General features: G+C 41.7%; 2 protein-coding genes across 5 annotated transcripts in view; one reads left to right on the top strand and one right to left on the bottom strand.

The window, feature by feature from the left end:
• The window catches only part of LOC117225542 (UNC93-like protein), an 84,281-nt gene extending 75,348 nt beyond the window's left edge, over positions 1–8,933 (top strand). For both annotated transcript variants that reach the window (XM_033479190.2, XM_033479191.2), the window contains exons 5-6: positions 3,647–3,914; positions 6,136–8,933. In XM_033479190.2, coding sequence (XP_033335081.1) covers positions 3,647–3,914; positions 6,136–6,455 — 588 coding nt within the window. In that variant the 3' untranslated portion in view covers positions 6,456–8,933. The remainder of the gene's footprint in view (positions 1–3,646; positions 3,915–6,135) is intronic.
• Positions 8,934–9,047: 114 nt separating this feature from the next.
• Hs3st-B (Heparan sulfate 3-O sulfotransferase-B) lies at positions 9,048–15,656 on the bottom strand. Of its 3 annotated transcripts, XM_033479194.2 has the most exons (5): positions 14,967–15,656; positions 14,028–14,111; positions 13,327–13,945; positions 12,410–12,900; positions 9,048–11,767 (listed from the first exon to the last, which is right to left on the bottom strand). In XM_033479194.2, the coding sequence occupies exons 3-5, from the start codon at positions 13,827–13,829 to the stop codon at positions 11,643–11,645; spliced, it is 1,119 nt and encodes a 372-aa protein (XP_033335085.1). In that variant the 5' UTR covers positions 13,830–13,945; positions 14,028–14,111; positions 14,967–15,656; the 3' UTR covers positions 9,048–11,642. The 3 variants fall into 3 exon arrangements, with proteins under 3 accessions (XP_033335085.1, XP_033335086.1, XP_033335084.1); XM_033479195.2 differs by lacking the exon at positions 14,028–14,111 and having other exon boundaries at positions 15,207–15,656; XM_033479193.2 differs by lacking the exon at positions 14,028–14,111 and having other exon boundaries at positions 14,967–15,655.
• Positions 15,657–15,982: the final 326 nt, after the last annotated feature.

Here is a 15,982-nt window from a genome sequence, read left to right as displayed (position 1 = left end):
CACTCGAGATAATTCGAGCGGCGTCGTACTTTATGTTGCTATAATTTTTCACACTCGAATGCAATCGAGAATTGAAGATAACAATGTGAAAGCAAAAAAAAAACAATCGTTTTATCGATATTTATCATTTACATGGGATTGTAAGCTATAACACTTACTTATTCAAGTATAAAATATATCCTTTTTCTACCTATCACTTACGACTTATCTCTTCCTTGTGAGCCGCTTTCCGACAGCGTATTCATATTCAGATTCTGATTCAAAATTGCAATAAAAATTTTGATTATTTTTGTATTTTTGTAATTTTCTTGCCAAGACAACGTTCTAAATTGTGTTTTCTTACATTTAAAAAAAATTGATTTTTTTGACCGGCCTCTTTCAAAAGAACTGCGCATTAAGGGGTTAATTAGAAGCGCATCATCGCGCCGCTGGCGATCAATAACAATGCTTTCCTTCGTCGCGCTCGCACCTTGCTGTCCCTTCGAAGCGAATAATTCCTGTAACTTCCGCCACGGTGCGCCGAAACGTTCGTAACGTATCTCGTAAGAATCTGTAACATCCACCGACGAGACGCTAGGTGGATATCAAAATCGCGGGCCGCGGTTACGCCGGCGTAATGTTAGAAAGAGAGCAAAAGTCCGATCTTCTAACCGGTATTCAAATGAGAAAAGAAACTGATCCGCCGAGAGATCCGGCATTAGAAAATATCCGAGAGCTAATTGGAACATTTAATTTCGAATCGCAAAGCGCGGAAATCGAGCCGCGATGCGGCGCACGAAGGGAACAAACGTCGAGCTGATTTTCTATTACAAAGTCAAACGAGCTTCCTGCCGGATTAAAAGTCAAACGGCAATCGCTTCGATCACGAAACACCGCTCCGGACAGGAGAGCCGACGTCCGAAACCGGCATCCTGAAGTCATTAACGATTATCCTCGTCGAACAGAGCGGCGCGGCGCGACGCAACGACCACAACAAAAAGAAAAAAAAAAAAGGAAAAAAAGAACGAACGACTGACTAGGATCACCCGGATACCAACCGGATACAGAACGGCAGATTCATGATGCGTAACGGCCATGCGAGGTCGTGCAATTGTTCTCCGGAAATACATGCTGCTGATCACAGATACGCTAAAATATCCAGCGCGGAGGCACGCATCATCATCCTTCGGCCGTTTAAACCACCGAATCATCTTCGGTTTATTAATTGTATAATGGCTTCGGTTGCGTGCCTTCGCCCGCGGGTGGAGGAGCGAGAGAAAGAGAGAAAGAGCGAGAGACAGGGAGGAAGACGTGGAAGAGAGGACGACAGGGGGGGAGGGAGGGGGAGCGGCGGGAGGGGAAAAAAAAGGAATGATACAGTTTGGAAGGCGAACTTGTTTGAAACCAGTTCGATGACGAAATATATATACAACAAGATGGCCAAGGAATAAAGTAATTGGAGAAATAAATGCTACTGGAAGGCATCAGGATCCCCGAGACGCCTGGCTCCCATTGAATCAGCTGGCTCTCCGCATGTTATAAATAGTCCAGAATCTTATTCTTGCAGCAATTCCCCGATACCACTTCCATACCTGGAATCCCGTGAACCAGTATTTCTTCTTTTCTTCGCTCCTTTTTTCCCGCTCCGCGGATCGCGCCGGTGTCGAACGGCGCGCAGCCTGCGCCTCGCCTTCGCCACGCACACGCGTGCTCGAATGAAAGCGCATAGAGACGCATCCCTGCAGTGAAACTACTTCGGCACCGAGGCGAGGCGTTTTCTCGTTTTTGCCGGCGTGAAATCGGTTTTGCGAACACGAACAACCAGGCGGGGAGAGGACGATTCTCGAAAATTCAATCGACCGACACGCGCTCGAAATCACGTTCCGGCATCTCCGCAATTTCTTTCTCGTTCGACGGATGATTCGCGATTTTGTAAAATGATTCAGGGGGATGCCTAGGCTCGAAAACGAATCCAAGAAGGCGCGCGCGCGTTTCCTTTTACTTTTGTTTGCGGAGTTTCATCTTTCGGCGCCGTTCCAGCGGGCAATCACGATAGATCGATTTACAGCGGGTAAAAGAAATGTATTGGCACACTTTTGAAACGCGATGACTTTTCTCAGGCTACGCTATAAATGATTCGAACGCTTTGGAACAGAACTGGTCTACCGTTTAATGACCAAAATACCTTTTCGCGCAATTGTGCTATTGAAATAAAAGAAAAAATAGAGAAAACTATCGTTTCTTAAATTCTTCACTTTGAAGCTATAACGAAAATTTAAAAAAACGTCAGTTTTTCATTTTTCCGTCATCCCGAGCGATGGAAAAATGTAATGAAAAGTCACATAAAAGAGTCATTTAGAAAAAGTCAAATAAAAATCATTGTTCAGTGAACTAATCCTAACTAACGTCTGCAAAAGTCGTTCAGTCCAGGTTCAAGAAAAGTTATACCGTTTTAAGAGGTGTGTGCCAATACCTTTTCTACACACTGTACACTCCGAGCAAAATTAATAAAGAACCCAAGGCTATTCACCGAGGAGCTATCACCATTACGCTCCTCGGGTCCCACACCATCTTATCTCGCGTCATTTCAAGCGAATCTAATAGTCACCTTTTTATCGGTGTATTTCTCATCCCGGCCACGCTGCATATTTAGCAGCAGTTGTTCCGCGACCGTGTTAACAACGTTTTCGAAAAACTTGCCGTTCGTACACGGCGGTGACGCTGCACACGATTGCGAAATCGCAAACGTGCGTTAAAAATGATTTGCCAGAAAACGCGACAAGAAGCGCATTAATCGAAGGTTGGAAGCAATGCTGCGCCCGATCGAGTAACGCGGAACGCACCTTAAGAACAATGTACTAGAAAGCACAACGAAAGATGTGGCAATCAAGAGAATTGAAAAAGTGATAATCGACCCGCTGAGTAATTGTTAACGCGCGTTAAAAACGATTTACCCGAAAATGCGACGAGAATCGCGCGGCTCGGATCTTGGAAGCCGATGTTAAGTGATTCCAACGCGAATGAAAAATAATTCACAACTTCCAACGATAAATTCCGAAACGGATTCGCTAACGCAGTCGCCAAACCTGTCCCCCGTGCGTTATTTTGCTATTCGTTAATTTAAATAATCGTTCAGCGTTATCGGGCCCGGTCGAGAAAAAAAAAGATGTCCGAGCCGACTGTACGGTTTGAATGAAAAACGCCCGTGAATCCCGGCTGGCGGCATCTAAAACCGCGGAACGAGACTAATATCTTCATCAACCTCCGGGCTGAATGCCGGCTAACACGAAGCCGAAGAGAGGCTTCGGTGTTCGAGAGCCGGCGTAAACTTCCTAACCAGAATCCGGCGTATCGGGCGATCTTTATTCACGGACACCCTGTACGCGAGATAAGTAACTTTTATTGAAGCCATAAAAACCGGGTGCGCAGGGCGAGCCCGAGATAATCGAGAAAAATTCTTGCGTTCATGGGAGAGCGCGAGCGTGGCCGTACGCGGCCGTACGCGTTCGTTTTTCTCGTTGTCGGAACGGGCCCGGCGAAGCGCCATGGGACACATTGCTGCCCGGCGAGGATGATCCTGGCAGGAGCCGGCGGAATCGCCGGTCAAGATTAGCGAGGCGCCGTCTCATTAACGTTCCTATCGTGTGTCTTTCTTTTCTGTTCGAAGGCGTACATTTCCTGCGCGTTGGGCGTACACCGAGTGGGCTACGTAATGATCTGCTTCGGCGTGGTGAACGCCGTCTGCTCCCTGGTCTTCGGCTCGTTAATGAAGTTCGTCGGCAGGCAGCCGCTGATGGCGCTGGGCGCCATCGTACACGCTAGTCTTGTCGTCGTGCTACTCCACTGGAAACCCCATCCCGACAACCCCTACGTGTTCTACACTGTCTCGGGACTATGGGGAGTCGGCGACGCCGTTTGGCAGACCCAAGTTAATGGTAGGTGTCGCGAAACCACCTCGAACGCCCTTGGAAACCGAGTTTTCCCCCCACCGGCTTTTATTGGTAACGATGTTACAGCTGTCCGATCCTGATTTTTACATGTCCACGGTCCGAAGGTGATTTTATAGAAATTTTTTAGCGTCGAGGACGCGTTCGAATCGTAGTTCTACTTCATCTTGCTCGATTACTGTTTTTTTTTTCACAGGTTTAAATATTGTCCTGCTTCTGTTGCAATAATTATGCGAATGATCATTGCATGGGATGATTCTGTAGACTCTACTGTACGAAATGGTGCATGTTTTATCAACTTTGTGAATGTTTAAGCGTGGTTGAATCGAGCATTTTGCTCGATTACTGCTCTCTTCACAGGTTTAAATGTTGTCCTGCTTCTGTTGCAATAATTATGCGAATAATCATTGCATGGGATGATTCTGTAGACTCTACTGTACAAAATGGTACATGTTTTATTAACTTTGTGAACGTTTAAGCGTGCTTGAACAAGGTTCGAAGAGGGCGAGGCGTCGTTACGTCGCCAGTTTCGACGGCCATTTTGTGGTTTAGTTTGAGAATTAAGAGACTGAGGTAAAATGTAACTATATACCTGGTGATAAAGCGAAGATTTTTCCTTTTAAATTTAATAAGTTCGCGAACGGTAGTTGGTAGATATTTGCATTAATAACTGCAAATCCTTGCGCATTAATTTCGTCGAAGCTATTTTTGAACATACTTCTTTCAGATCAGCGTTCATCTTCTTACTGGGTCCAATAGAAATAACTGTATAATCATCTGTATTATATACTGTAGAATCTTTTATTTCGGCATGATTTCGTAATTCAATCAATTTGTGTATCTAGAATGATCCGATGTACAAATCTTTCCGGATACATTTTAATTCCGAACAACGAACGTCGGCCGAATCGATTAAGTAGCTTATTAATATTACGGACGCAGTTGATTTTGAAATATAACGGGAACAATGAAAATTATTGTTAATTTGTAATTCATACTTGTGCATATTCAATAGCCAAGATTAACGGCTAGATTTTATGATAATTCATTCGATTACGATGCACGGGGATTGCGTACTGAATTAATGAGCTTAGTAAATATGGAACGGATCGTAAAGCTGAAAATTAAAGTACGAATGAAAAGCTAACGAGATACGTACCCGGTGCCCCCAGCGTCGGTATATACATTTATTGAGTACACTCGTTTTAGAAACTCATTTTCTATTTGCTTCCAGTTTATCGTGTAAACGCTAATGCCGCACACATGCTTGGTAACTAGATTGTCTTCTAACTGCTATTCAAACAGTCGTATGTATCTTATCGGTGAAGCTACCAACCACTTTTTCAATTTTATTTACAACCAACCGTTTACCTCTTTGATTCTCTTACATTCTTTCAGTTTGAGTCAACCTTCCAGTTTGCTAACTACACTTTAACGATTCCCATCTCTTGTCATACTGCTTAGCGTCAGGTACGATTTCGTGGTCATTTAGACGTCCTTGTCGATTAACGAACTCCACATCTACTGAAATACCGCGACGCACCGTCAGCTGATACTATCTTTCGATATGACGCAAGTTCACGTGGATATTAATGAAGCTGCTCGACAGCTATTCGGCAGAAAGGTCTTCCTTCATCGAAAAGACAAACATGTTCCGCGTATTCCAAATACAGTGCAGAAAACTTTCGGATCGGGTAGAGACAAATTATTTGTTAGGGATACCGTTGATCGCAGACGGTTGCGTCAATTTGGGAAAATCGGGAGCTTCGGTGACCGTTTTCAGAAATACTAATTTTATCAAGAGATTCGAATTCGCTATTACGTGTTTCGTACTGTTGCCCTAAAATTCATTACAAACAGCTTCGAAGTCTCGATTACTAAACTTTTAGGAAACCACTTCCCGGGTCACTGTGCATTAAAATGTCGTCGATTTGATTTACATGTTCTCTAAATATGTCATAAAATATCTTGTCGAGGTAAATGATCAATAAGTGAGAAGCAGTCTTTGTTTTCATTGCTCTAAGCATTATAACATTGGAAGGAAAAAGTCCTCGTTGCGAAATTAATCGAACCGATTAACTGGTCAAAGACATCGCCTTTTTCATTGATCGATTACCAAGAAGACCCTGCGACGAAAGAACTCTAATCTGTATAGAAAACGCGAATGTTCCCGAAACGTTTGATTCGAACCGAGGTTCACTGTCCACAGGTTTGTACGGGACACTGTTCAGGCGCAACAAGGAAGCAGCATTCTCGAACTACAGGCTATGGGAGAGCGCCGGTTTCGTGATAGCGTACGCGTACAGCACCCACCTGTGCGCCCGCATGAAGCTGTACGTGTTGCTGACGGTGCTGATCATCGGCACCATGGGCTACATAGTGGTGGAGCTGTTGCACAGGCGCAAGCAGAAGAGGCTGAAGGCCATCGCGGAGGACCCGAAGGCGGCGCAGGCGGAAGCGAACCAGGTTGAGGAGACCGACGACGAGAAGGACGATATCGACGACGATATCATAATCACGCACCTCTGAGACAGTGGCATCGCCGAGGAGATATCTAATCAGTGCTCGGACCCCTTTCATCGACTCTCCCCTTTCATTCCTCGTTCGTCGTTCTCCCGGAACGGGTCCGCAGATCTCGCGTTCACACGAAGACGATAGAAAATCGCGCGTTGCCTCGATCGTTCGCGGGGAAAAGAGACCACAAAAGGGCGACGCAACAACGGGAAGAATAGAGAGCGGAAATTTGATCGGCGAGGCTGATCCATGAAAATGCTAATCCACGATTACGCGGCCCGCCGATCGTCCGCATCCAGCGGACACGGAGGACCCGGAACGCCCGTTGAACGCCCGTCAACTTCGCTTTTACTCTACGAATCTCGATCCCATGTTTGATAGTCTCCATCTCCCTCTGTGTCTATCTATCTATCTGTCTGTCTTTCTCTCCGTTTATGTTGTACTCTTCTTCGGCTATCTTTCTCCCTTGTTTAATTTATTGGAGCTCGCGGAGGAACGGGAGAGAGACTCCGACTCGCGGTGGAAATCGGCGTGGAACGGCGTGGAAACAGAAGACACCCGGAGTCCCTTCCGAGCTTGCCAGAATTCGTAAACACGCATAGCTTGCCCGCAGACGGTGCTAGGAGCGCGATAACCCCCGATGCCATAACTCGTCGTTTAATCGTAAGGCTCAACTAATAACCGAACAACAACCATCGGAGCCGATGACACTCGGTTATCGGCGGCGTCGAGCGAGCTCGACTCTGACAGGATTAAGAGGATCGCTGTGTACATAGAATGTGCCGACGGGAAAACCGGAAGGAACGGAAAGCGAACGGGGGACACCCAGCGATTTCGCGATCGTTAGCGTGCACGTTATTCTCTGTAAGACGTGTAAGACAGGTACCTCGATCGCCACACCGCGCGCGGTGTCACGCACCTCGTAGCAACTTGCCATTAAGTCTTGTCGGAATCGTGTCCCCGATTTGTGATAGGGATCGGGCTTCCCGCGGGCTGTCCGATCTGTACATAAACCGATCTCGCTGACTTCCCGTCGGAACGATACCGCTGGAGCCTGCCGTATTGGCCGAGCCGAGTTTCCGTAACAGCATGAAATTCGCTCTTTGGTCAACCTGTGCGCGATCTCCGTGCCCATTCTGCGTGATCGGATCGGAGCTGATTAGGTCTGTCGATCGGCAGGGCTGAGTGTGATCGACGAGAGATCGAGGAAAATTGCCGGACGAAGGAACGGGCACCGTTCCCGCGCGTTTTCTCGCGCACACCACAGAAAATCGGCTCTCGGAATCGATGATTGGCGATGATAATGATGATGATGACGATGACGACGACGATGATGATGATATCGATGTTGATGACGGCGATGACGACATTGGTAGGTCGCGGATGCCAGGAAATCGATTTTCTGCGGCGGCGGTCTCGTTAGATTAGGAACAAATGTTAGCACGTTACGACACTGGTGAATAACCATCCGCTGGTTTGGTACTTTTTTCAAATACCCACACACATACACGTACGTAAACACGATCACACACACGGATGATAATCGTCGTTAGGAGAGCCTTTTAATCCGCGCCGGGATGAGCGTCGAGAGATCGCGACGCGTTTTCGCAGCGGTAGACATTTAAGCATGTTTCGTAGTCGATAATCGAACGATATAAGCAAACGGAAACGATAATCCAATTCGAGCCGCTTTTGTTTCTTGATTGATGATGATAATGATGATGATGATGATGTTGTTGTTGTTAGAGACGTAAGAGCGACCCTAGCCCATAGCCCCTCACCCCAAACCCCGAAAAAATGTGTGTACGATAGTCTCGTACCGTAATCAGTATTCGTTGAACCACGATCGAATTGTATTACGCGTTTAGTATTTACGAATCTCCGACGATTACGTATGATGAACATACCGACGTATTGTATCGTAAACGGCGTTCTCTCAGCAATATGTATTCCGTCCATCAATCGACAAGATTGCTCAAGGAACTTTAACCATAAGAGTAGAGTAACCGAATAAAAACGTATGTGCCGCACCAATATATATAATATTTATATATATAAATATATATAAATATATATAAATATATATAAATATATATAAATATATTAGATATATATATATAAATATATATATTGTACGTTATGCGTAGTCGTTTCGATGGAGTTCTCGCAGTTGTCAGGAGCACGGAGGATCGTATTTGAACAAAACTTGATAGTTTGCGATTCGTCTGCCGTCAAATGGCTCGATTTGTATTGTTAACATATTCTCTCTCTTCTTTCTCTTTTTTTTGATAGTTGAATAGACGTAGAAACTGAACCAGTGTGACCACGTAATTCCTTTGTTCCCTCTGGGGAGTGTCAAGACCGGAATGGGTATGTCCGGAGAAAGTATTAAGTATAAAATACTCTTTACAGCTGTGTAAAGACGTTTTAACGATCGACGTGTCGCCTTCCAGCCTCTGGAGGCGTTTGTTTATTATAAAGTTTGTAACAGGACGCTTCTTGGTAGTAGTTATTTGTTACCCAACGACGGAGTTTGTCGGCGGCGTTCGTCGGCGGATTTCGTCGGACGATCGGTAGAATGGTGGAATAACACGGACTTCTCGAACGTTTCTTAAAAACATAAATTTATTTCCGACCCCTATTGCACGTGTTTTGTACAGGATCCGCTACAGACAATTAGGTTTTTGTCCTGCAAGTAGGATACACAATAGCCGACGTGTGCCTATAGTGCTGTGTAAAGTGCTCGTCAACAGAAACGACGATTATGGAACCATTTCGTACCATGCCTCCTGCCGCAACGAATTACTTATAATACGAAACGACGAAGTTAGTATATGAATAACAGCATTTGATAATAAAATATTGAGTAGACAACAAACAGTAAACAACAGAGTGTGAATCAATTGTATAAACTTAAATGAACGCCGATCGTAAGTATACATTACGCACCTGTGTATATATATGTATACTGTACTCCGTTAAATTATTATTTATTTATAGATTCATTTCTCTCGGATCAATCAGGCCACTTGAGCAAAAAACGTAACTTAATGTATACTTAACTATATTATTCGAGAATTCGAGTCAATGATCGCTTAAACTTCTAATCGTTTAAACGCGCCCTCGTCGTTGGAAGGCGAAGAACATGCGGTTTCTTCGGGAATAAACTCTAATAATTAACAACTATCGGTGATTAGTGATCAATTGAAGTTCACTTAACGCTACGATTGCATTTGTACATACTCTCGCGTTTACATTGTGCGAATGCGCGTGCACCTTTGCAAAATATATAATACATGGATTATTTAGGCTCTGCAGTCCATGCAAGCTTGTGCCTATCTGCACGTATCGAAATTAATCGTTATCTTCTTCTCGTATAGATTATACAAACTTTTAAATAACTTTTATCGTTGAAACTGTCTAATTGACGTTATTAATAACGGTATCTCTTAATCGAACTATGCTCGTTGAAATTGTGTACTATAGTTAGAAAACAAGTTCTTGCTACTCTCAAATAAAATAGAATTTAAGCTTACTCGCACAGTTTGCTCTTGAAATGTACAAAACGTTAAATCTTTACGAATTCAAAAGATCCTCGATTCACCTGATAGAAACACTATTTTCTGATAATTTAATATCTCAGGTTTAATCGCAACTATAAAACATCGGCAACTTAAGGATCAAACATTTAAAATATTTTGAACTGTAGCCGACTCTGGTAACAATCAAAAATTGACGCGATCACCAACGTCAATCGGCAATAAAATATCGGAGCCTCTTCAATCGTGAAATCATGTGTACGCTAATTAAAAAATATACATCAGAAACTACAAAGTCGTCTAACTGGAAGATATAATTAAAACCTAGTCGCTACTTCCACGAAAGATAAACGATCGCCCATATTGTTGCCTTATAATATCGTGTATATAAAATATAGCATGATATGTGTACCAAAAATCATTCGTATAATTAGTAATAGTCGCGTGTCTAGCGGTAATATCACGAAGAAGAACAGGAATTCGTTGGAATATTGTCAACACATTAAAACAAGGATATCGTCTCTTGCGTTCCAAGTCACGCAAGAGCAAATGGAAATTAACGATAAAACATCAGCACCCGCCTTCCCTTTCTTCTCGATAATTACTTTCTAGTGTCAACTGATCGACGTACGTATCACGAAAATTCACGATAATAATCTTCAAAGTTTGGAAATATCTCGCGACAACGAATTCTTCGTGCTACTAATAATAATAGTTACTCGACAGTGCGCAGCTTGACCGTTCAAGCCGGACCTTTTCACTCATTGAATTGTGCCTAACTGTCTATATCTTTAAGTTCTCTATTAGGGTAAATTGGGGAGTGATGGCCCATCTTTCTTAAAAACGTCAGTACGTTGCATCAATCGATATGTGCAATAAGTAAATATATTCGGAGAAGTAGATACGAAATTATGATATTAAGACAAAGTGAATAGATAATCCACAGATTTCTTCGTTAAAAAGGACTCTATTCGTAAGGCCATCTAACCCAGATGATCCGAGTGAGACGACCCATCATCGTTCGTCACGTCATAGTTTAATCACGTTCGAGCTTGTCTTAGCAATTTCTTTCCTATATTCTCTGATTCGAAAATTACATACTAGAGTTTCAATTGATATCATTTAGCAGAAATCACCTAATTTCTCAATGGAAACGAGAGACTCTCGAGCAACGTTCATTATACCACTTCCAAAAGCTGGAAATTGGAACTTGCTTGTAACGTATACGGGACTTTTAGGGCCATCTTACCCGGAATTACTATATCCTATAAGTGATGCTTACGTTTCCGCATTGCTTATCTCTAATATTCATTGGTCAATAGGATGTACCAAGTTTCGGACGGTGAGACGGATGTTTTACAATGATGGAAGCCAAGAGTTTGTCTAAAAAATTATGGTTCGTAGCGTTCATTAGCTAGCGAACGGACCTGCGCTGTGTCTGATGGAGTACCGAAAATTTGGCGACATCCGTGTGCACATGATGCGAGTTTATGGCGAGACTAGTCGATAAATAATTCATATAGAACGCACGCTTGTGAGCAACGTTCGCCGGCGTTACCATTTGCACGGCCCGCCCGGACCATGCAGTTTAGGTCCGCGAGCCGCGGTATTGACTATCCGTTAATTAACTATCTTCGATATGTATTTACTTATCCCTAGAATCTCACAACCAACCGAAATCCATTCCCGTCAATTGATAGAATCGTTGGTTGAATGGACGATAAAAATCTCTCAATCGTTGTATTGCTACAGGATCTATGTAGGGATGGCTACGACCCTTGTTCTTACCTTGAAATTACACACTGCTGTTATGGGACTGATAGACATTCGTTAGACGTGGCTACGAACAACCCTGATTTAGCATACCTTTGGCACAAAGTGTTTCATCGAATACGTTCAGTCTATTTATTCATGTAACTGAGAAGAAGTCTATTATAAAATTCACATAGAAAGTACGAATATGTATGTATTTTATAAGATACAAAATGAGAAAATTTCATAGTGACTTTAAGAAGAGTCAAATTATCCCTAGAAGTTTCTTGTTAAACAGAAAATTCTTAAATCTGTCCTATATGAAATAGACTATAGATAAAAAGTATTCTTAAATTCCTTTCCAACGTTCATGTTTATATATTCCTTTGAAAATTAACATTGATTCTTATATTGTCAACTTTTCTATCACATGTGTCTAATGTATATACTATTATTCCTTTTCTGTAAATATAATGTTTTCAACGACCACATCCACGATTTTGATGAAACACTTTCTGCCAAAGATAGTGCATTAGACAACAAGATCAAAAACATTTGGATGGAACAACAAGTGAATGAAATCGAAACAATTAGACATATTTACATAGAACAAGAAAGGCAGAAGTTACTTGTAACACAATAGAAGATTGGAATCTATGGTAATTATAGCGTACTCACCAAGGCAATGGGGAGTAGGACGTTCCTCAGACTTGAGCAAACAGGGAAACCCCTTCGTGGCGTTAAAATAAAAATGTTTCTCGCAGATTACCCTCTTTAGGCCTAGGAAATCCTGCACCCTCGTGATCTCAGCGACAGGATCCACGATCAATCGTTCGCCGGATACGAAAAGAAATTGCGACAGGGGAAAGTATTGGAGCCATCTTTCCAAATGTCTCGCGTACACGCCGATTTTCAATGGTACCCAGGACGTGTCCACGATCTTTGATCCATTCAGAAACGCTAGATCCTCGAACTTCGGCATGTTCGCCCTCTTGCTCTTCACCTGCGTGTAATCGGATATCGCTCGGGTTACAGGGTCCTTCACAACTAGAATTAATTTCATCGCTGAATTCATGTGCTGGACTCTTCGAGGGACTTCGCTGGTCACGAAGTAAGACGGAGTTTTCTCCATTGTGATTTGCGTGGACAAGGTCGGGGGCATTCGGTGTCTGCAAAATTCCATAGAAACGATCTATACATTCAAATATTATTTCCTCGATTCAACTGACTTGCGTCTCTCTAAATTAATCGCCTAATTTTAAACACCCTTCTTATATCTAATCATTTTGTAAATTGATACGATTATTTGTTGTTACTTAGTAACTGTTTGCTAACAGATTCTTGTTTCCTCTTTCATTCAAAAGAAGATTGACTTAAAAATTGAACATTAAGATTAGAGTGTGCAGAAGGGAATCATAAAAATAAAAAGATGAATGTTTGATGATTCAATAGTACTTTTCTAGTTATTGAAAGATTAATAAGGTCATACTGATTAATTATTTTCATAGGCTAATCTATAAAGGCAACAATGGTTGTACCAACTAAAAGATTGTTCCATTGTTCCTGAAAATCTGCAGTCTAGTGACAATGCATACCTGTACCAATGAAATCCTTTAACGTAATGATGGTCGAAGAAGTGCACCTCGGATCCAGCAGCGCGAATCGCTGGATGCAATCGCAAAAACTCTAGTAACGCTCTAGTCCCGCCTTTCTTGACGCCGATTATCAAAGCAGTCGGCAACTGTTTGCTGGGCATCAGGCCCTGCTGTCTCAAGATCTGATATTTTCGCGGCGTAGTCGAGTTTCCTTTAACGCTGCTGTTGCCTGTCCAAAGTGACACCATTTGAAGTTTCGATAGCTTTGAGTGTTTCGATTCGACATCGTTTAGCAGTGAGGATTCCTTGATATAGAGATGGTCCAGATTTTGATTGTGTGTTTGTGTGGAATAGACAGAATTTCTGGATTTTTGTAAGGTCGGTGTACCGGACAGGCCAGCGAGAAGTAACGAATTGTCGATTAGAAAGATCCAGATTAGAATTACCAAAAAACAGGCCGGAACCAAGATCTTTTTCGACCAGGGCCCCTTTCTGAGTTCCATCCTGAACTTAAGAATCGTCGTATTTCACGGGCAACCTCGGTTCCATTCTATTAGGCCTTTCAGTCTTCTGCTTCCATATTGATATGTTCGGACATGTACCTTTCTATTTATCATATCTATAAACAATTACAATTATTCTCTTTATTGGTGGTCAAGCTCGATTCTAGCACAGTGCTTGCTCCCTTACTCAATACGTACATACAACGGTCAAATTATTTAAATTTTTAATATCTCAATTATCTGGAGCTCAGTGAAGAATCATAAATCCCTGATACTTTGAGACTACATAAAAATACAAAATTTTTAACAAAATAGAATAGTTACAAAGAATTTCTAACATTTAATCATGCTATGGAATAATGCAAAACAATAAATTTTTATATTAATGGCAACAAACGAGCAATAAATATAATGTTATTTTGCTTTTAATAATTTTAATAATTAATATTTTAAGCTAATATTTTAAGGCTTGAGATTACAATTATAACTTACACAGGTAACTCTGCATAATTATTCAATAATTATAATATATAGATCGTAAATATGTAAATTATAATTGATAAGAAAGCATACAAGGTACATAATACTATTCAGACTACCGGCGTTACAGCTGAGTCATGCGGTTGCCGTAATTCAGGGGATGCAATATAGATAACCACAAGAAAACTAATAAACAGAAGCTATTCGAATCTATTTACTCTAAAGAAATAAAACGGCATATAATGCTCTGAATTTACTTTATTACATTAATTATGATATGAATATTTAAATGCCTCCATCGCTGTGATTTTACATCTCATTGTGGCAATAATAGTACGCTGCCAAAACCGTTCATTTCGTTTTGGAAAGCTGCCTAAACCATTCAACATGTTGTAACTACTGGAGATAGCATTACAATCTAAATATTTAATCCTGAAGTTTCTCCTACAAAAAGCTGTATGCACGATTTTGTATGCGTGTAGAAAAAAATTTTAAGCATTCAACAATTAAAAGAAAAAAGAAGGTTATACGCGTGCTAACCAAAATAGAATCTAAAAACCAAGAAGAGCGGAACTGTTCATTTATTTGCTTACGGTAAACAATGCGACGGGTTTAATTACAAAATAAACTAGTCGCGTGTTTGTTGTGTCTGCTTACCTTTATACCGCACAGTATACAAGCACACACATTAATTTAGTACGGAGCGCATGATCCTGGTTACGCGACGATTCGATTCTTAAGGCAAACGAACGCGAGGATATGCGATATTGCTTAAAGGAAGTGCACATTTAACGCATTATCAGACGGCGCGTTCGTAACAATCGATAACGCGCGGAACCAGTAGAAGGGAGAAAATGGTGTATAACGCAAGGAGTATCGATGTGATTTCATAGCTACCGAGCCGAATAACGAGGAGTCAAATGAATCCTCATCCTCGTCAGGTCCTGTTCGTTTCGTACGATTTGAAACGTCGTCTAACGTTTATTAAATGCATCGCGCGCTATAAACGTTTCCCTCTCCTTGTGCTGTTCCCCAACATTGCTGTCTGTTCTCGAGTGGTTGACAGCAGCGATAGTGGCGCCCATCGTTGACGCGGGTCGAACAGGAAGCTTAGCAGAAAGCAGTTTAGATCATATGATATCGTGGAGCCGAGCCGTACTGGAAACCGAAAGTGTTTTTGTCGCAAACACCAATTAGAAAATCAATTAGAAAACACGAGAAAATTTGTTTACTCATCCGAGAATAGTTATCTGCGTATTAAGTTGCGAACGCCCGACATACCGGCCGAAGGATTTCAAAATTTTTGTTCAATTTGACACTTGACATATTTCGTCGCATAAAACAAAATAATTAACTATTCGTTTGTTTCTACTGTAGAAATTGGTCAGCATCATTGCAATTTTATTTTCAGAACTTATCAACGATGTTTCATTTATATTTTAAAATTTGATTAACAATTATTTTATTTTATTTTGCAAAAATAATATCTTGGAATAAATTTTTCCTATAAGATTTGTTGTTCACAATCGCATGACGTATGCAATACCTTTTAAAATTCATACATGAATTTAATGGTACAAGATAAATAATTCATTAGAAAAACGATAGAATATTTTAGTATACATTAAATAACTCGAGATGCTAACTAGATTCATTAAATACATTTTTTAAAT

Source organism: Megalopta genalis, chromosome 2 (assembly GCF_051020955.1).
Source record: "Megalopta genalis isolate 19385.01 chromosome 2, iyMegGena1_principal, whole genome shotgun sequence".
Taxonomy (NCBI): domain Eukaryota; kingdom Metazoa; phylum Arthropoda; class Insecta; order Hymenoptera; family Halictidae; genus Megalopta; species Megalopta genalis.
Note: the sequence above shows the minus strand (reverse complement) of the source record. Positions and strands in the feature narration are given on the sequence as shown.